Source organism: Gopherus evgoodei, chromosome 6, assembly GCF_007399415.2.
Source record: "Gopherus evgoodei ecotype Sinaloan lineage chromosome 6, rGopEvg1_v1.p, whole genome shotgun sequence".
NCBI classification, from domain to species: domain Eukaryota; kingdom Metazoa; phylum Chordata; order Testudines; family Testudinidae; genus Gopherus; species Gopherus evgoodei.
The window spans coordinates 64,831,433-64,854,140 of record NC_044327.1 but is presented as its reverse complement, the minus strand read 5'-3'; the positions used below and the strand labels follow the sequence as shown (position 1 = coordinate 64,854,140).

The 22,708-nt window shown below is 43.2% G+C and overlaps 1 protein-coding gene across 3 annotated transcripts in view; it reads right to left on the bottom strand.

Moving 5' to 3' along the window:
- MCC (MCC regulator of WNT signaling pathway) overlaps window positions 1–22,708 on the bottom strand; it is a 356,575-nt gene that overhangs the window by 263,819 nt on the left and 70,048 nt on the right. For all 3 annotated transcript variants that reach the window (XM_030566225.1, XM_030566223.1, XM_030566224.1), the window contains exon 3: window positions 458–669. In XM_030566225.1, coding sequence (XP_030422085.1) covers window positions 458–669 — 212 coding nt within the window. The remainder of the gene's footprint in view (window positions 1–457; window positions 670–22,708) is intronic.

Below are 22,708 nucleotides of genomic sequence, written 5' to 3'. Positions count from 1 at the left end.
CTACACAAAGAGTTCCAAAACAGAAATCTTAGCAAATAAAGTGGAAAATCCTGAAATGTAAGGGGAAGTGTTTTCCTGCATGACACTAACTGACTTAATAAGCAGAAAGATGTTTACTTGCACAGTCTGCCACTGTGCTACCAATTTATTTTCCATAAGTAAATGTTTTCACAAGCTGGCTATGTTTTATAATTAAATCTGTATAAGTTAAAAACTTCAGCTAAATGTCTAACGGAGTACACCAAATCCTTTCTGCTGAAAGCAAGTCCTCAATTATATGAGTAATTTCTGAATACTTCTCATTATTTGCAAAGCTGAAAATTTAATGACAGTGTGGTAATGAAAATTATAGCAGCCTGATAGTTCCCTCGTGGACCATGACTCAAAAGTTTACTATATTCGAGCTGGGGGGGGGGGAACCCTGAAGAGCTTTACAGTGAAGATAAAGTGTACTTACAGTGTTGGCAAGCTCTAAATAGCTTCCTCCAACTGAGTTGCTAAGATTGGAGGCCTGTGTTAGCAGTTTCTGCAGAGCAGATTGACGACTCATACTGCTGCCTCCATACTCCAAGAGCTTCTGTAGGGTAGAATGGCTCTGCAGGTCAGGACTCTGAAGGTCTCTTGCACCAGAATCATATTCCCAGCTTTCTCTAGCACCTGATAAGGCACCTGAAATGTAGAAACAGAAAAGAGATTCAACTGTAATCCCATAGCAAATTTACAGCGGCTAATATATCCTCCGCCCCCTAAAAATATCTAGTGTTGCAGAAATCAGAGTGTTTATGGGACTCAGTATTGATTTTCAAGATACAAGAGTCAAAGATAAAAGCAGTTTTTCATACAATATTTAGAAATATTACCTACATTTGTAAATAACAGGGAAAATACTATTTATTAGTATGATGTCAGAAATAAACCCAAGTGCACATCATCATAAAAGAGAGAGAGAGAGAGAGAGAATCCAGTGATAAGTTTATCACACACCTGTGCAATTTATCATACATCTATGACAGTATTCCCTCCCCTAGCCATCTCCTAGAATTTATTTTAACATTCCAACCCCCTGTGGCTTTTGAAAACCAACATAAGAATCACCATATTGGATCAGACAGATGGCCCAAGTTTCCTAGTATCCTGTGTTCAACCAGTGCCCAGCACCAGCTGCTTCAGAGGAAAGTGTACGAACCCTTGCATTCTCCTACTTCTGACTAATCTGCCATCCACACTGGGTGTCCTCCTAATCCCTTATAGTTAGAGACTAGCTTAAACCCCAAAACCTCTTCCATAATTTGTTAGCATTAATTATAACAACTCTGGGTATTCTTGTCATCTAGATAAATATCCAAACACCTTTGAATCTTGTAACGTTTTTAGTCTCAATGACTTCCTGTGGCATCAAGTTCCATGGTTTAATTATGTGTTGAAAAAGTATTTCCTTCTATTGGTTTTGAATTCTCCACCTTTTAATTTAATTGAATGCCCTCTTCTTCTTGTGTGACAAGAAGGACCAAACAGAAATTCCTGATCTATCTTCTGTAATATAGGCAGAATTGGTTGCAACACATATAGTTAAAGTTGCCTAACAACTTCCATTATAAAACCCTGCTTTCGATGGCTTATAACTTTGCAAGAAGGTGGGAATGGGCAACAGGGGATGGATTACTTGATGATTACCTGTTCTGTTCATTCCCTCTGAATCACCTGGCATTGGCCAATGTCAGAAGACAGGGCTAGATAGATTTTTGGTCTGACCCAATATGGCCATTCATATGTTCTTTAACTGTTTGGGCTTAATCTTTTCTGCAATGGGTATCTGTCTCAGACTGAATATTTTTTGTAAAATTACAGATGAAACAGTTTAGCCATTTCTGATGATTACAGAAAAATACATTGTTTTGCCAATGTTAAAAAAATTTAAACAGTTAAACAATAGTTAAGAATAAAATTGCCAGACACATAGAAAAACAAACTGTTGAGCAATAGTCAACATGGTTTCTGTAAAGGGAAATCATGTCTTACTAATTTATTAGAGTTCTTTGAAGGGGTCAACAAACATGTGGACAAGGGGGATCCAGTGGATATAGTGTACTTAGATTTCCAGAAAGCCTTTGACAAGGTCCCTCACCAAAGGCTCTTACGTAAATTAAGTTGTAATGGGATAAAAGGGAAGGTCCTTTCATGGACTGAGAACTGGTTAAAAGACAGGGAACAAAGGGTAGGAATTAATGGTAAATTCTCAGAATGGAGAGGGGTAACTAGTGGTGTTCTCCAAGGGTCAATCCTAGGACCAATCCTATTCAATTTATTCATAAATGATCTGGAGAAAGGGGTAAACAGTGAGGTGGCAAAGTTTGCAGATGATACTAAACTGCTCAAGATAGTTAAGACCAAAGCAGATTGTGAAGAACTTCAAAAAGATCTCACAAAATTAAGTGATTGGGCAACAAAATGGCAAATGAAATTTAATGTGGATAAATGTAAAGTAATGCACATTGGGAAAAACAACCCCAACTATACATACAATATGATTGGGGCTAATTTAGCTACAACGAGTCAGGAAAAAGATCTTGGAGTCATTGTGGATAGTTCTCTGAAGACGTCCACGCAGTGTGCAGCAGTGGTCAAAAAAGCAAACAGGATGTTAGGAATCATTAAAAAGGGGATAAAGAATAAGATGGAAAATATCTTATTGCCCTTACATAAATCCCTGGTATGCCCACATCTTGAATATTGCGTACAGATGTGGTCCCCTCATCTCAAAAATGATATACTGGCATTACAAAAGGTTCAGAGAAGGGCAACTAAAATGATTAGGGATTTGGAAGGGTCCTATATGAGGAGAAATTAAAGAGGCTAGGATATTTCAGCTTGGAAAAGAGGAGACTAAGGGGAGGGATATGATAGCGAAATATAAAATTATGCATGATGTTGACAAAGTAAATAAGGAAAAGTTATTTACTTGTTCCCATAATATAAGAACATGGGGCCACCAAATGAAATTAATGGGTAGCAGGTTTAAAACAAATAAAAGGAAGTTCTTCTTCACACAGCGCACAGTCCACTTGTGGAACTCCTTGCCTGAGGAGATTGTGAAGGCTAGGACTATAACAGGGTTTAAAAGAGAACTGGATAAATTCATGGAGGTTAAACCCATTAATGGCTATTAGCCAGGATGGATAAGGAATGGTGTCTCTATCCTCTGTTTGTCAGAGGGCAGTGATAGATGGCAGGAGAGAGATCACTTGATCATTACCTGTTAGGTTCACTCCCTCTAGGGCACCGGGCATTGGCCACTGTCGGTAGACAGGATACTGGGCTGGATGGGCCTTTGGTCTGACCCAGTATGGCCATTCTTATGTTCTGCCCATAGCTACATCTTGAGTCTAAGTTTTCTTGAGGTATCTGCAATGATTCCCAAGACTTGTCCCTTAAATGATTCAGTTAATTTAGAATGTTCACATGCAGGAAGATGTGTAAAACGTCTTATAGATCTATAGCTGATCAAGTATGAAAGCAGTGAGTCAGGCCTGAACTTGAATCAAGGTGGAGTAATGATACTAAAACCTATAATGTGTATAGTACACACTTCTCTATTAAAACTGAAGGTGGCTGCAGCTGCTCCATTCAATAAAAATTAAGTACATCCACCTGGCTCCTAGCAAGCTGCTAATGTAGCCCTTCAGTTAGGCAAAGTGTGGGTACTGCTATAGTAGATGAAACAGTTCATTGGTATGGATAAAGGTCATTGAGCTCTTATTTCTTTTCAAACACAATCCAGAAATAATTTTATGAATGCTAGAATAAATAACTTCACATCAGACACAAGTTTTCATTCAAATAAGATAGCCAGATAGATGTATATAGAACATTGCAGATTTTGGATAATATATTTTTACTAGATTATTTTGCTCTTTTTGTAGAAGCATTCCACCCTACATTTAAATTCTGACTAGAATTCCATAATCAGCTAGATCATGGTCTGTCTCGAAATAAATCATGGTCTAAAAACCATTAGCATTGTTACTATAACAATTTTGCAGTTAAATGATGCTGATAGACTAGAGAACTCTCCAGTGAACACAGATTGAAAAGTAATTCATCTGAGAAAGTGAGCTGATTAGATTAATGTAGGAATAAACTGGCATAAAGTCAGGAAGCAATAGAGAGTCGCAGTCTTATTCTACAGTTCAGAGTTTTTTGCTTATGTATTAAATCAAATGTTACTGGATAAAGCTACCACTCTTAAAAAGGACCAAATCTCCACCCACAGGTGCTCAGCACTTGCTGAGTGCATAGACAGAAACTGATTCCAATGGGAGTATCAGGCAATCTCAGGCACTTCCCAGGATTTAGTCCATACCCATTAAAGCTATTTATTGGGAAGATCTCAATGAACTACTTTAAATAAGCCATCCAATAATAGTCACTGTTTTACCATATGAAAGACTGTGTCCACCGAATTCTCTCATACCCTAATCCATGAATAGTTCCAATTAGCAGAAAGGTACCAGTTTGCCCAAGTTCAGCTCTCCTGGAAATACTGAAGACTGGCCCGTTAGCATCAAGTTATTTCCCAGGAAGCAAATGGATCTTCCTGTAATATCTTCAAAGACTGACTGCTTTGCAAAAGCCTCAGATGCTACCACCAGTAAGGATACAAGCCTTCCAATGGTGCCTGATGGACACATTTTATAAAATGAGACCTACCAATCTATGCCAGTCATAAGCAACAGCCTTTCATTCAAGCCTTTAAAAACAGCTATCCATCTTCCATAGCACTTTTAATCCCTAGATCCCCAAACCCTTCATAATGGTGAGTATCATTATCCCATTTTACATCTGAGGTAACAAAGACAAAGAGATTAAGTGACTTGCCCAAGCACACACACAGTAAGACAGTGGCAAAGTAGGCACCAGAATCTAGATCTACTTGACTCTTGGACACTATTTTCAATCCACTAGGCCACAGCAGCCTATAAGCAATTATAAATAATACTATGAGGTTAACTCAAAGGCTTTCTAATGGACTGTGTTCCTCTAAAATATCCATTAACATTAAAAGAAGATATCTATCAAATCAATGATCATTAATTACTCAATAAAATGCCAGTTAGTCATAATAAATGAAATAATGATCAGTTAGGAAAAAAACAAGGAGCTTATAAATGAGCTAATACAAAATGGGTAAAACATAAGTATAATAGAAGCTTTATATTGGTGTTTGCATGGAGCAAAAATCCATGGTGAGCTGATTCGAAAATATACATATATATATTCCCCTCAACTCACTAGAAGGGGATATACCATAATCTCATCTTAAAAAGAAATAGAACTAAATGAAACTAACTAATCAAAACAAATAGTACTCTACAAAACAAGAAATCACAAGAGAGGCGTGAGGTCTGGTCTATACTGAAGAACACGTATTGGTGTAACCAAAAGGATTAGATACTGCTTTAAACGAATACAGTTTAAGAATGCTTTAAACTGATTTAACTGCATATATAGTAGCAGTTCGCACCAGTGTAATAGCTTTAATAATATAAGCGCAAGTTGTCCAAAATAGATGAGCCCTTAAATGTTTCTGTCAGAGTAAGTCCAAAATATATCTTCAGGTAATGTGAAGTATAGTAGATGTGGGTACCACTGCCCTCCAGTGGCTGGACTACAGAAAATAAAACCCCTAACTGCCAAAGAAGGTTTTCCTGTAGCTGAGTAGCAGAGGCCAAAGGCTGTGTTCTATCCATCTCCCATGATCCACGTGTATTAAACATATGAGCTGACCATTATCTGGGCATGTGCATGACTATGGAGTTAACAGAGTAGACTGTATATTATTCATTCTTGCTTGTATGGAGCTAAAATGACTTATCCTCTGTAGTGTATCTGTATATTAATTCAGACTATTGTTCAAACTGTTTTGTTCTGTAAAAAGACTAATTACTAATACACCCCCATTTATTTATTGGCTCAATAGTCCCATATCTGTCATGGTTATATACAGACTAGCCCTGCTCTACAGGGCAGGCACAATTACATTTTCAATCTCACAGGTCTCATTCATGATACTATGCTGTCTTAATTTTGGGGAGGAGAGCAGGGCAACAATTACCATTCAATTTTAAGATACACCTCTACTCTGATAATAACGCTGTCCTCGGAAGACAAAAAAATCTTACTGCATTATAGGTGAAACCGTGTTATATCGAACTTGCTTTGACCGGCTGCAGTACGCAGCCCCGCCGCCCCGGAGCACTACTTTACTGCATTATAGCCAAATTCGTGTTATATCGGGTGGTGTTATATCAGGGTAGAGGTGTATTTTACAATTAAAAAGCACAACACTGTGCTCCTTATTTAAAACAGATAAATAAGTGCGAGCATAGATATAAATGAAAATGCCTTTTTCCATAACAGTATTTAATTTGGGTTTTACTTTAACTAATTCCCCCACCCCGCCACAAACCAAAATGTTGATTTTCAAATACTGTCCTCAGAGATTCTGCATTTTTGATATCTTGGCTTCTTGTTAGGGAAATAATGAGGTTGCAAAAACTTAGATTTTACTGCTCAACTAGTATTGCACACATACATACATATAATCAGTACACCCAAATCCTGTGCTTTATAGTAATAGCCAGAGGGAAGAGAGTGGTAAATATGATGAGTTGGAGGGAGGAAGGGAGTGCATTTGTGGGTGGGTGGGGGTAATGTGGGTTTTTTAATTTTATTTAATTTTATTTTTTTACAAGGAGTGAATAATTTCCTCTTTTCTAGAGCTTTACATCTTCAAAAATATGTACAATCCTCACAACACCCCTGATAAGTAGTAGCCCCATTTTAAAGATCAGAACACAGACACAACTCAAGTGATTTGCACAAGGCTACACAGAGAATCGATGGCAGAACTGATATTAGAGTTCAGCAGTTCCTGGATCTCTGAGAATCATTATTAGTAGAATTTATAAATCTCATAGTAGTTCTGTTTGCTATATGGATGTAAGTAAGCCTCTACAATAGCAATCAGCAAATAGTAGGGAACTGATGTCAGTAATAGGAATATATGTATACAAAAGCCTTCAGATAGAGATTCCCAGATAGTGAGCACACATGTAAATTAATGCTATTATTGCCACAAGTCAACATAAAATGTTATTTGTACAGTATTTATTTCAACCAAGTAGCTGAACAGAGTACTCCAACCCTATCTGGAAGTACACTTCAAAGGTTTGGTCCACGGTATTTGGGAAACAAAGAAGATACCCTGGCACCCTTCATTGATTGAGTAAAAGGACAGTGTTCATGCTTTACCCAGGCTTGGCTGAAAACACTGAAAGAGAACTTTGGGTGAGATAAATTTCTTTAGACAAGAGAGAATAATATGTCAGTTAAATTTAGTCTCTAGAAGGCCCGTACTGCTTCTGTTTTACATGTAACCCATTTCTTGCCAATATTCTTATTCACTATTACTTGAATCTCTAATCTTTGATGATAAACTTATTCTTGTTTTCACTATAAATGTATCTAAGTGACGTGGGGTTAAGCAAAGTGCTGGTCATGAACTGAATCTTACAACCTGACGTGTACTGTTCCTTTGGGAACAGCAGGTCTGGTCATTCTGGGTGTGTTCAATGGATAAAGGGCTGGGCAATGCAGGGAACACTAAGGACTTGGGGATTGATGTGAGTCTATAACTATCTGTACGACAAGGCCTGAAGAAGCCTGGAAGGCAGTGTTTCTGCTGCCAGTGGCTGTTGGTTTCAGAGAGCTGATCCACAGCAGCCAGAAATAAGACTTCCTCATGCTAAGGGCAGGTGTTGGTGAAGCACCTCGCAATCCTGGGTACCCTTGAGGAACATAACAAGTATCTACAAGCAATGCCATCAGGAATAATCACCCAGGAGTGGTTCACTCTGAGTGTTAAGATTACCAGCAAGGCAAGTAATAAAGTTAGGGTTAGCCCTGGCCAGCCTGCACTGAGCCTAGTGTCTTATTTCAACCAGCTGCCAATCTCCCTCAATCACTGAAGTGCTGGGCAATGGTGCTGTGATGGGAAGGAGTCCCAGAAGTCAACTGAATTTCACTCTCTTCTAGGGATTTTGACTGATTTGTCTAGGACGAGGCACTGGATTGAGCATTGCAGAGGAGCAGATGCCTCTCACAACCATATAAGGCCATGTTTACACTACAGTTTATGTCAGCACAACTTATGTAACATAAGTTACATCCACATAAGTGCCGGTGTGGACAGTGCTATGTCGGTTGGAGAGCTTCTCCCACTGACACAGCTAACACCTCAGGCAGAGGTAGTTTTATTATGCCAATGGGAGAGCTCTCTCCCGTTGGCACAGAGTATCTACCAGGAGCGCAGCAGCGGCACAGCTACATCAGTGAAGCTGCACCGCTTATGTGTAGACAAGCCCTAAGCCCATCAACACTGTCAGGTCTGTCAGGCAACTCAGTCAATTGTGGCAGACCCTGCTGAGAGCTAAAGCACTTTGAGCACATGCTTCTATCCATCCTTCATTACAGAAAAGAGACTATCCACCAGAGCAACCAATGCAGCAGTCTCAGAGCCATATCATGGTCTGCAACTTCACTGTAAGACACAAGACAGACACTAGTAGAGGTCTGAGGTTATTGATGGTAGCTCTGCACCAGCTTTTCAATGACCTTGTTCAAGAATAGTAGATACGATAGCAAATGACAAGACTGTGGTACTGATAGCTTTCAAAGCACCAGCCAGCCACTACATCATGTGCCAGGGAGCCCAGTAGACTCCCCTCAGTGAAGGAGCTATTGACTGAACCAGCAGAGGACCTGGGACCTCATCATTGCTTTTTATGAGGTGTCAGTCACATGTAGTGTTTGAACTTCCCTAAGGACTTTGGAGAACTTCTGCTACAACAAACAGTCTAACTTCTGGGTAAAAAACGGACACAGTACACAGCTCTCAATTTCTGGGAGCCAGAGTGCAACCCAGATCCGAGGAATGCACTCTGTATAGCAGGGAGAGAATTTCTCACTGCATTAGGTGAAGGGGCTGAGAATGTGGAAAAGCAGTCCCATTTGTCAAACGAGTTCACAATATGGAATATTTCAGTCAGTCATGGCTTTGCAGTCAATAGCGTACACAAATAAGTATCTTTTTGCATCTCCCTTTTGGCTATAATAGGAATGCAAGAATTCCTTGTGCCATAGTCTGTCAGGTTAGGTTATTAGTGATTTAATAGTGTTCAGACTGGCAGCTGAGAGGTGAAAGGCTCCAAATCCTATCACGAAACTCTTGAGCCACCTAGTCTGCCCTTTATTTACCTCTGCTGCCACGTCCCTTACTATCCAAGGTTTTAGACTGAGTCATGAAGACTTCTCCCACCAGCAGATAATCTGACTGTAAAAATGGCTATTTTCAGCACACCAATTTCCTCTTTGGCAATTCTGTATTCAAAAGGTAAGATATGACTACTGAAAATTAACATCTTTTAATAATCTTCAGGGGGCAACAAAATGACAATGGTGGCTGTGACACAGACTCCTTAGCAAAGGGTCCTCTGTTCTTTGCAGACAACTTGCACCTCAGGACTGACAAACTCACTACACCAAACACATCTTACAAGTTACTTATGCATAAAAAGTAACATGAGATATCTACAGAAAGCTCATAACTTGTCGAGATTCATAATCATTGTGGGATGTATCTACAGATAATTGTGATGGTTTGCCCCCCTTAGAATGCCACCTGATGTGCTGAGATACCACTGAGCCTGCCTCTTATGCCAGCCTAGGCACCCTTTTTATCTGTCTTGCTAAAACAGGCTATTAAGCTTCTTCCAGCACACACACAGGCAGGGCCACACCCAACTGCGGAATGACACAGACACTGAGATCAACTCTGGGAAGACTCAGCTTAAAGGACTTGCCCAAGCACTCAGGTGTCCACCTCCCTTGGAGTGCAGACCCAAAGGTATATTATGAAATCCGCCTCCTCCCTCAATGTAGAAGAAGGTACGCACAGCCTCTTCCCACCCAGTTATGAATTGCACAAACTGGGTAACATTATAAATAAGAAATAAGTTTATTAATTACAAAAGGTGAATTTTAAGTGAAAAAAAGAGATAACGAACAGAACAGAGCAGATTACTGAGCAAATAAAAGAAAATACACACACTAAGTTCAATATACTTAAAAAACAGGTTACGAAATGTAATTTCTTACCCTAAGTGTTGTTTTAGGCAGGTTGCAAAGTTTCTGTAGCATAGAGTTTCAATTATTTTTCTTTTCAGTCTGGACCTCTGTCTCAGCCTTAGCTCCCCACTTGCCTTCAATTCAGGTATCATTAGCAGTCTTTCTTCTTGGGCAGACAGGCCATGGAGAGGAGTCCTGGTTTGCCTTCCTCCCTACCCTTAAAAAAGGTTTACCTAAGGCAGGAATACTCTGTTTCCAAACTTGAACCCCCCTCCCCTTTTAGTGGAAAGTTACTAAACATTATCTTGGACTTCTTGTATAGGTGACAAGACCGCCTGACCTAGTACTGTCATAGCCTCCCAGGACGGAGAGAGATTAGTATCTTCACAGTCTTGTTATTCCTTCCTAATGGCCCATCAAATGTCCTTTGGTGTGTGTCTTCCCAATACACACCCAGTTATAACTGTTACATAGTTCATATTCCTAACTTCAGGTACAGAAATGATACAGGTATACAAATTAGATAATCACATTCAGTAAATCATAACCTTTCCAATTATATCCTACATGAGCCATCTTGCATACAGTACATCTCACTTATGTCACAGCCATATCTTAAGCATATTTCCATAAAGAATATGGAGTGTAAATCACAGTAACATTTAAGGAACAATATATTTAGATTGTAAGTATGATTTATATACTTGGAGTAGAAATTAGTCACCAGGAGATAATGTGGCTTGGAGTTTGCCCATTCAGTCAGGAAGGAGTTGTGAGCCCACCCTCTTGGGCCAGCAATGCAATGCAAGGCTCAGCTGTTTAGGCCCCATGTAAACTGGCAAGTTTCTGCGCAGTAAAGTGTTTTTCTGCGCTGTAACTCCCGAGGTGTATGCACTGCCAAGTCACTTAGTGCACAGAAACTGCGCAGTTGTAGCACTTTAAAAAAAACACCCCGACGAGAGGCATAAAGCTTCCTGCACCAGGGCTACAGTGCTGTGGTGCCAATGTAGACATCATGGTGATTACAGCACTGCAATTGGCTTCCGAGAGGTGTCCACAATGCCTGTTCTCACCTCTCTGGTCATCGGTCTGAACTCTACTGCCCTGCCCTCAGGTGACCAACTGTCATCCCCACCCTGTACATTCCTTGGAAATTTGAAAGTCCCCTTCCTGTTTGCTCAGTGACGTGTGCAGTGGTCTCAGCACATCTTTCCAGGTGGCCAACCTGCTCCACGCACCAGGCAATCCCCCATTTGGAGCAATGCTGAGCTGCTGGACCTCATGGGCATTTGGGGAGAGGAAGCTGTGCAGTCCCATCTGCACTCCAGCTGTAGGAATTATGACACCTACAGACAGATTTCACGATACATGATGGAAAGGGGGGATGACCGGGACACACTGCAGTGCAGGGTCAAAGTGAAGGAGCTGTGGAATGCCTACCACAAGGCATGGGAAGCAAACTGCCACTCTGGTGCTGCACCCACGAGCTGCCGGTTCTACAAAGAGCTGGACGCGATACTCGGTGATGACCCATCTCCACTGCGAAGGCCCCTATAAGATACTTCGTTGGCTCATGTGCCAGTCGAAAGTGGACCGAGCTAGGAGGATGAAATCTTGGACAAAGAGGGGGAGGGGGACCCAGAGGCAGAGGATGGCTCGGAGACCAGAGATGCATGCAGTCAGGAGCTCTTTTCTACCCCAGAGGAGCCTAGCAAATCACAGCAATCGGATCTTGGCAAAGCGTGAACAGGAGAGGAGGCCCTTGGTAAGTGGATCTGATTTGGGGAACTCCTGAAGTGATTTGTTGGAGGCAGGAGGGTTGCAGAAAGCAGGCTTGTCTCCCACCTAATGCCTATTCTGAGCAGCGGAACAGGCTGTTAATAGACTTCACTTCATGGGAATCTCCCTCAGAGATCTACAGGAAACTCTTGTGAGATACTGGGCAATCTGCTGCAGCAGGTTCCTCGGCAGAACTGTTTTGTTTCTTGCCTCACTAACGGTAACTTTCCCATGCCACTGTGCCATCACAAGGGTGGGGGAACCACTGCTGCACATAGGTGAGCTGCACAGGGGCCAGGGAGGAAGCCACAGGCTTGGAGAAGACCTTGCCTTGATTCTCTGCTCACTTTCAGCAGCGAGATATCTTCCATAATGATCACATCCTGTGGAAAGTGTGGGGACAGAAATGATTATCAAGCCGCCCCTACAGTGCTGGCTCTCCCCAAGAGCCACGTGCCCAGTGAACAGCAGGGTCTGGGAAGAGTGATTCACCCTGCCCCTGCAACTATTCACCATTTTGGGGGTCTTGAGGCTCATGTGTGCTTGCCTCGGGTCAGCCAGTTAGTGACAAGTGTGTGAGTGTACTGGCTGGGTTTTAAAGCACTGAATCAGTGTTATCTGTGTTGCAAACAATATTGCTTCTGTAAAATATTGCATTTAAACTTCACGGAGATGACTTTGGGAGGTCAGCCTCCCTTATCGGCGACAGAATGGCTGCGCAGAATTAGAAAGCGGCCACGAAGAACTAAGGAGGAGTTTCTCTGTGAGGTTATGATGCACTCAGCCACTGAGAAACAGGAATTGAAAGAGTGTCAGGACAGCAAGAAGAGGGACTGACAGGAGAACGTGGCACACCAGAAAGAAGCCACGGAGCAGCTCTTAAGCGTTATGGAGTGCCAAGTGGACATGCTCCAGGTGATACTAGCACTTCAAACCGAGCAGCTCCGCAACTGCCCTCCCTCCCCTGCAGCCGCTGTCACAAAACATTTGCCCATGCAACCCACACACACAACCACCACCACCACCCTGTTATCCACCTTTCTGGCTGCACGCTCTACCCACAGCATTCCACTCCTCCCTTCTCACAGTCCAGCAGTGTGGACTCCCACTACTCACTGCACTCAGTACCCGTCCCTCTAAAGTTTGGCCCTGCTGAAGTACAGTACCTGATGCATTGTACTCCAAAGGAGAAGGTTGGGTATGATCCCTGGACATACGCACATCTGTAGGCATCTCGGGACCCCTCCTCCTCTAGAGACCTTCCCTTCCCTTCCCTCCTCCACCTCTCTGCTGATGTATTTTTGTTGTCTTTTAATAAAAGAATTGTGCTGGTTTGAAAGCAATCTTTATTCTAATAAGTGAAAGCAAAAAGAGCACTGCAAAGCAACATACAATGCCGCAGCCTGGGAAGGCATCATCGGGAAAAATGGAATGGGAAAGTGTAAGAGCAATGGCCTGTTACTGCTGAAAACTCGTGCAGCACATGATTTTCTGATCACCAATACAGTTTTCCGCCTCCCTACCCGTAACAGGACTTCGTGGATGCATCCCCGTTCCAAGCACTTGCATCTGATCGACTATGTCATCATCAGGAGAAGGGACAGACAAGATGTCAGGGTTACAAAAGCTATGTGCGGTGCTGACTGTTGGACGGATCACAGGCTCACAGTATCCAAAATGAAGCTCTGTATCATGCCGAAGAGACAACCACAAGGCTGTAAGGCTCTCAAAAGGATCAACGTGTCAAAGCTGAAGAACAGCCGCATCACTGAAAATCTAGTGGAAGACCTAGAAAATGAGCTTGCTGATCTTCGTATTGAGGATGATGCTGAGAAAGACTGGGAGCGATTTTGCAACACTGTCCATATAGCTGCATCGAAGGTATTGGGGCCCTCCACACGCAGGCAGCAAGACTGGTTTGACGAAAATGATGCAGAAATCCAGGCCTTACTTGCTGAGAAGCACTGCCTGCATCGTGCTTATCAAAATGACCCATCCTCAGCAGCAAAGACGACCGCCTTTATCAACTCTTGCAGAATGGTACAGAACCGACTGTGCAAAATGCAGGACTTGTGGCTGAGCGCCAAAGCAGATGAAATACAGGTGTATGCACACAGAAACGACCATAAGCAATTCTATGAAGCCCTGAACACACTCTATAGTCCACAGTCTTCTGGGAGCTTTCCCCTCCTGAACTCTGATGGCACTGTGCTCCTTACAGAGAAGACGCAGGTTCTCCAGAGATGGGCTGAACATTTTGAAGCAGTTCTCAACTACCCCTCAGACATCAATGAGGAGGCCATTGACAAGATGCCCCAGGTTGCAGTCAATGATTCCATGGATGCTTCACCAGAAGGAGGACCAAGTGAAGAAAGCCATCAACCAACTGTCAAGTGGCAAAGCCCCAGGGTCAGATGCCATACCAACAGAGGTGTACAAAAAGTCGGTGGACCCGTGCTGCTACGGAAACTCACTGAGCTGTTTCAGTCCTTCTGGAAGCAGGGATCCATTCCACAGGAATTTAGAGACACGTCAATCGTGCACCTCTATAAGAGGAAGGGCAATCGCCAGATATGCAACAATCACTGTGGAATCTCGCTGCTCTCTACAGCGGGGAAACTTCTTGCACGAGTTCTGTTGAACCGATTGATCACTCACGTGGAGCAGGGCTTACTGTCAGAATCACAATGTGGCTTCTGCAAGGGACGTGGGACAATTGACATAATCTTCGCTGCACATCAGCTACAGCAGAATCGTGAACTCTACACAAAACTTTTGTGGACCTCACGAAAGCGTTTGACTGTCAATCGCCAGGGCCTGTGGAGGATCATGTCGAATTTCGGCTGTCCAGACAGATTCATACGAATGGTACGTCAATTTCATCACGGTATGATGGCTCGTGTCTTGGATGTCAGTGAAACATCTGAGGCCTTCCCAGTCAGTCACCAACGGCATCAAGCAAGGGTGTGTTTTAGCACCCACTTTGTTCAGCATGATATTCTCTGCCACTTTGACTGATGCCTTTCAACACTGCACTGAAGGAGTAGACCTGAAGTACAGAACTGACGGGAAACTATTCAATCTGAGGCGACTGCATGCCATCACCAAGGCGAAGGAAACTGTACTTCAAGACTTTCTCTTTGCCGATGATTGTGCTCTGAATGCTAGTACAGAGCCAGAAATGCAAGCCAGTATGGACAAGTTTTCATCTGCATGCAACAACTTCGGTCTCACCATTAACATCAAGATGACTGAGGTCATGCACCCGCCAGCTCCCCACGCTCCGTGCTCAGAACTGTCCATTACTGTAAATGGACAGACTTCAGGCAGTGGACCACTTCACGTACCTGGGCAGTACCCTTTCCTGAGCAGTGTCAATCGATGATAAAGTAAACTGCAGAATTGCTAAAGCCAGCTCTGCATTTGGCCGATTGCGCTCCAACGTCTGGGGACGTCGAGGAATCAGCCTACCAACGAAGCTGAAGGTCTACCGAGCAGTGGTGCTTCCAACTCTGCTGTACGCCTGCGAGACGTGGACTGTCTATCGGATCATGCACAAAGGCTCAATCACTTCCACATTTCCTGTCTGCGAAAGCTTCTAAAAATCAGATGGCAGGACAAAGTGCCCGATTCTGAAGTCCTTACCAGAGCCAGTCTGCCGTCAGTTCACACACTGCTGATGAGAGCCCAGACCAGATATGTCGGACATGTCGTGAGAATGTCAGAAGAGCGCAATCCTAAACAGCTCTTCTATGGAGAACTCACCCAGGGAAAGCGCTCCTATGGAGGACAAAAGAAGCGGTTCAAGGACATGCTGAAGATCTCTCTGAAGTCCCTCAAGATCAACACCGCCACATGGGAAACCCTCGCACTGAACTGTCCAGCATGGCGCAGCCTCATACACACAGGCAGTAATACCTCTGAGGTGAGGCGCACTGCTGAGGCTGAAAGAAAGCATGAGCTGCGCAAGTCCAGAGCTGCCCGCACATCATCGACAGTGCCATCACGTCTGCCCGTGTGACAGTACGTTCCACGCCTGAATCGGACTGATCAGTCATCTTCGGATGCACAGAGCCCGGTCATCGAACGAATGAGTTGTTGAGGTCTTCATCGACAAGGATAGACGAACATCATTATGGAGCGTACAACACGTGGCTAAAAGTATAGGAATATTGTCATCGGCCAGGTGCAGCTTCCCACACAGGCATCGCCAGCGGGCTTTTAAATGGCCAAATGCATGCTCAAGAGTTATTCTTCAATTGCTCAGCCTGTTGCTGAACCGCTCCTTGCTGTTGTCAAGTTGCCCTGTGTACAGCTTCATATGCCACAGCATTAAGGGGTAGGCAGGGTTTCCCAGGATCACAATGGGCATTTCGACTTCCCCTATGGTGATCTTCTGGTCTGGGAAAAAAGTCCCTGCTTGCAGCTTCCTGAACAGGCCGGTGTTCCAATAGATGCATGCATGTGCACCTTTCCATACCAGCCTGCGTTAATGTCTGTGAAACATCCACGGTGATCCACAAGCGCCTGGAGAACCATTGAGAAATACCCCTTACGATTAACGTACTCAGTGGCTAGGTGGTCTGGTGCCAGAATTGGAATGTGCGTGCCATGTACTGCCCCTCAGCAGTTAGGGAAGCCCATTTGTGCAAAGCCATCCACGTCATGCACCTTGACCAGCATCACAGTCTTTTGGAGCAGGATGCGATTAATGGCCCTGCACACTTCCATCAACACGAGTCCTATGGTCAACTTTCCCACTGGCTAGCAGCAGCAGTCTGGAGTAGCCAGCTTCCACAGTGCAATCGCTACGTGCTTCTCCAATGACAGGGCAGCTCTCATTCTCATGTCCTTGCGCCACAGGGCTGGGATGAGCTCATCACACAGTCCCATGAACATGGCTTTCCTCATACGAAAGTTCTGCATCCACTGCTCGTCATCCCAGACATGAATCACAATGTGATCCCACCACTCAGTGCTTGTTTCCCGAGCCCAAAAGTGGCATTCCACTCCGTGAAAGCCACAAGTACACAAACCGTTGAAAGATGGCACCAAATGCGGATGGAAGCACAAGGATTGCTGGGATGCGAAGCAATGCATCATGGGGCATTGGGACTGGACCCAGGATGCCCAACGACCCCCTCTACCTTCTCACAAGTCTTAGCGGCAAAAGAGAAAGAGGTGCTCTCTCTGTGGGATAGCTGCCCAGAATACATTGCTCCAAATTGCGCTTCGAGTGTCGCAAGTGTGAACACGCTATTGCACAGGCAGCTTTCAGCATGAACACACAACAGTGGTTTTCCTTCTGTGCTCTCTGAGTGGCACTGTAACTTTGCCACTGTAGATGTGCTCTAAAACTTTCAAGGGAAAACCCTCAAGAGGCAACTGCAAACAATCAAAACCATGTAAAAGTTAAAAAAACAAAACAAAGCACTACTACAAGACGACAGGGGTTTGCCCTATCTGTGAACAGGAACAAAAGACAGAGGAGGGAGAGGGCCTCTGGATTCATTCAAACCCCTTGAAGAGTGGGATGTTTTCATGAATGTTTCGAACTTGGTTCTTGTGAAACTAGCCAGCTTTGTAATAGACTGCATTTGGGGGGAAACCTACTTTAACTAGCTAGGAACGGTAACTATTAATAAGTGGGACCCAGGATTGCATTTTATGACTTTGTTTTGTATTTTAACCATTCGTTTCCATCACTTTCTCATTTCTACGTAAATCTTTACCCTTTCTTAAATATACCTAGTTATGTTTTATTGTCAGTGCTCACAAGTGTTGTGTGGTTTACAGGAGTGGTGGACTTAAGGTAAAACTGGTAAACTGGGGCACTCTGCACATTTTGGGGCAGAGGATCTGGAATTTTTGAGAACAGCTAGTGTCAGGAGCTCAATAGCACAGGGGACGATTCAAAGGGACCAGGGACAGGGCTACACCCACTGTTAACCTGCAAGATGAAGACGGGGGGCGGGGGGCGGCGGCTGACCCAGAAGAAAGTGCTTGAGTGGCTGGAAAGGCTGGTGGTGTTATTGGAGGTGACTCTCAGTCCTGGGTACTCCAAGAGCAAGCCCAATGGCATGCATTAAAATAATAGTACTCATTTCTCATGCTCTGCCACTAACACAAAAAGTGCTAGTGACAGAGGCACTATCAGCATGAAGGAAAAGGCTTGCAAAATGAAACAAAAGGTGACACCTCCCACCCATAAGATAGTACATATTTACATAAGATGAGCAAGGAACAAGCCTAAACATTTCAAAACAAAGAAAAAAGGAAAGGAGAAGAATGATTCTAACATTATCTTATGTTATGCAAAGATTGCTTATGCAAAGATTGCTATGATCAAAAGCACTTAAAAAAAACTTAAAAGCTGACTAGACTTCCAATTGTTTAAAGGAGGTATAAAGCACATACAATAGAGCTCACTGAAGGTCAGGTGTGTTCCAAAGGCAGGCAAGGAACAAGTGGGGTCAAGTTTGCAAGCTGCCAATTTGGCTCGGGCAGTAAAAACCCAATGGTCACGTTTGGGGCTTCTGAGCACTCTATTTCCATTGTCTTTTCAAAATGGAATGCAACCTCTCTCACATCCTGCTGTCTGGGATATTGTTCCCAGAAGAGCTATAAAAATCCAGTGAGGAGGGGGAAAGAAAGAACAAATGTTCTTGTTGTTCTTGAAAGGTTTTCTGACTAAATTGGGTTAGTAATGAAAATAAAACTTACCTACAATGAGCAGATAATCAAAATGGTCTCTGTGCAAATCAGGAAACAGCTTTAGTGCAGGAGTCAAAGGCCATAGCCTTCATGGAACTTCATTGTCAATGGTTATTATGCTGCACATAATCTAAAGTGCTAAACTACAGCAGCAACGCTACCTCAGTGAATCCAAATTTATTCAAAGACATATTTACAGCAGACTACATAACATTCTCCACATAACATGGAAGCAATAAAGGATGGTGAATGATTTGCATCAGGATCCTATAGTTTCTTTGGGATATGCAAACATATGGCAGCTGGAACATGTGTCCAGAAGATGTTTTATTACAGAGAAACCTATTCTCAGCAGTAACAATAGAAAAAGCTTTTTGTTTACTGAGTGAGGTATGTTGCTTTTATTCATTAGTTTCAATTACCAAGAAGGCACCAGCCTCCCATAGCTTGTTATGTTCAAGCACACTTATGCACCAAGCAACAAAAAGAGTCCTGTGGCACCTTATAGACTAACAGACGTATTGGAGCATAAGCACCCATGAAAGCTTATGCCCCAATACATCTGTTAGTCTATAAGGTGACACAGGACTCTTTGTCACTTTTTACAGATCCAGACTAACACGGCTACCCCTCCGATACTTATGCACCAGTTAACCAAGTGTGTTCTTGCACTATTCCAGGCACCTCTCTCCTTGGGGTTGTAACTCTGCGTCCTTCAATAAGCTTCTCAGGTGAGCCAAATAAATAAAAACAAGTCAATCTACATATGCAAATTAGAACTCTTCCATTTCCTCCTCCAGTCTCCTCCTCCCGATTCCATCCCTTGAATGAAGTTGGTTTTACATCTCTGACTGGGCAGAAGTGCTTCCAAATAATCATATCAAGGTTGGAGCAGTCAGAGGCATCTTGTTTTGTCAGCTGTCATTTGTTGAAAGCACAAACCAAAATGGATTGCAAGCTCTGGAGTAAATTGCACAACTTCATCTACCAATCCTAGGACTGCCAACTCCACATATCTTCAGACCTTCCTACAAGTCAAAGGAGAAAATCCGCCATTCTATCAGAAACAACTCTTTGATTAGCACTCATACCCTGCTTCCCCCACCTCTTAGGAAAAGGCAACCTATTATACCTATTCCATGTATGGAAGGACTTCTTCCCTCTTCCTTAACATACAGGACAAGTGGAGCTCCTTTCTACTACTGCCCCTTTCTTAACCTGGGAGTGCTCAATCCTGTTGTTCCCCAGCAGGCTCTGCAGCACCTCCTCACCCAGTGACAGAGCTGCCCCTTTCATAGCAGAGGCATAGGGGTAAAGAAAGAAACTCCCTTTTAGTCTCCCCACACCTGGCTTGCTTGCTGCAAGGTGCATAGAGTTTAAACCCCAGGGACCAAGGCATGCCCTGGTGCCTGGGGAGGGGAGGGGGAGACAACCCCCAGAACAACTCTTTACTGGAATTCTAACTAATTACAACTACTAACTAATTTAACTATTTACAGAGAGCAGGCCAATGACCACTAGGGAGAAGGCTTGCCAAAGCAAGAGAAAACGAGCGTTCCAGCTAACCATCACAGGTGGTAAGAAGGAACTGAAGTGGCGGCGGGTCAGCAGAGCGCTATATATGGCACCACTGAGGTGCAACTCCAGGGGGCACCTGACCTGACCTGACCGGTACCACTGGGGGAAAAAGCTTCCAGCTACTGTGCATACAGTGTGCACACCTAATTGGAATTGACATGAGCAAGCACTCGAACTCTTAGCTTCTTACAGACCCTACCTCAGGATCTTCCAGAGGGGCCTAATTTGCTCTCTGTAGTTCCTTCTGCCTGCAACCACTGCCGCTCTGCAGCCTCTGCCACAGCCTCTTCTCCCCAGCTGAATTCATTCAAGTGTTTTTGAGGCCCAGGTGTTCATCCTGATAACATCTGATCCCATTAGTCCCACCCCCTCAGACAGTTAATTATGGCACTGGTGAGGTTGGCTCCATTTCTCCTGAAAGGGACCAGTCACCCCATGACAATGTAGAACACCACTATCATGTTATTGGAATTCCTGATTGTTTGTTTTTTTAATATAGTTTGAGTTTTCCCAACAGCAAGAAATGCATGGAAAAAACTTCTTATATCTTTGAGGAGAGGCATCAATATAACCTGATCTGACACTCCATAAATATCAAGCTGTTTCTGAGGTGGGTGATGACTTCCCTCCTGCACTTTAACGTTCAGGTAGAGATTAATGCCCAATTCTCAGTAGCGTAATCCAAAGTTATAATCATACTGTTCAAAAATAAATGAACCCAAAAAGTAAAATTTCAGCACTGAGGTCAGAACACAGGGAGAGGCTGCTACAGGGAGACAAGCAGGTAGTTGGATGGACAGTGAAATTGCTACATACGGTACTCTCTTATTCAGCAAGTAAGCACCTAGGCTAATAGATCTTACGTGTTTATTTTGCACAGAGCACATGTCGCTTGGAACTTATTTAACAAAATTGCACTTAACGTAGCCTAACACATTCCTTTGGTAATCTTTGTCTCTATCAAGGATTTCAAAACTAACTTTACAATGGATCACAGGATAACAGGGAGTAGTAATGCTTCGTTCCACCTATCTGAAGATGAGGAAATGTATCCCAATGGTACAGAAAACATATTTCTCACTGTCAAGAGAACACGGGGAGAAATCTCATCCAGCACTTAGAACCAATCAAGTAAGCAGCATACTGCATCAACAATAAAAACCAGAGGAGATTCTGGTCATATACTTAGTTCTCTACTAAAAAGATAAACCAGTCTCATAGGAAACAGACTTTTATTTATCCTTTTATGGGCTTGTGGATTCCTGCTCTGTGACCAGGTATTCAGTAACCTTCTCTGGGCCCAACTCCTAAGGTCCATAAGTGCCTTAAGAACTGAATCTGAGTTAGGCACTTGTTTTGCATGTTTATGTTTTACTTATCCCTATCCATTCTATGCAGCAGTTAACCTGCAGGATCAGCGCTTTAGGGTAATTTTCACCTGACAAGCTGGAAAACAGGGCCCAAGTGGTGCATAAGATGCTTTCTGTAAGCTAGACCAAACTGAGCAAAAGGTAGGGCAGAATGGAGGAGGTAACCACTGTGAAGACAGGCAGCAGTTTACTAGGACTATGGTGACTCTCTGAGGGGAGCCCACCTCTTATTCAGGATGGCTTTTCTTTATGGTGTTGGTGAAGAGTTATAGTTCTCACATTTCATTTGGAAAGCATATGGATATGCAAATATGCTGAATTATGACAGGGATCACCATATGGCACTGTTTCACATACAGTTTCTTACAAGTTCTTTTTCGTTGTGTGCAAGCCAACTATAGTCTTGGGAAAAAATCGTTGTATTGTTTTTTATGCAAATCCTTTGAAGGACCTATGGCAACAAGCAGCAAGGGAGTTTGCTCTTTGCCTTAATTTCTTAGCTAGAGTCAATTTTTGAGGCAGATTTGCTTTCTGGGAACTGGGCATTAGTGCTGGAGCTGAAAACCCCCTGAAAGTGAGGAAAGCCTGCATGACATTTGTGACCACCTCTGTTCCAGGACAAGTGTGTGTGTAAATAAGTTGCAATAAGAATATACCCAGACTCTATATCACTGATTTTTTCTCTGAAAGAAAGCTGACCTGCAATGACCTGACATCTGCTACTGTACAACAGAGAGGTGACTATATCAAAAGAATATTTAAAAGTCAAACAAACTAATCCATTACGTTAATATACATTTATCTACCTCAATGTATATGTAAATTAAGCCAGACAATCACAATAGCTGTACAAGTCAAATAAATCATGGGTGAAAATTTGTGGGTGAATCTGAGGCTACGTCTACACTGCAGCATAAATTCAAATTAGCTTAAACTGATTTTATAAAACAGATATTATAAAGTCGATTGTGCACGTCCACACTAGGCACATTAATTCGGTGGCGTGCGTCCATGGTCCGAGGCTAGCGTCGATTTCTAGACCGGTGCATTGTGGGTAGCTACTGTAAAATAATGAGGCCAAT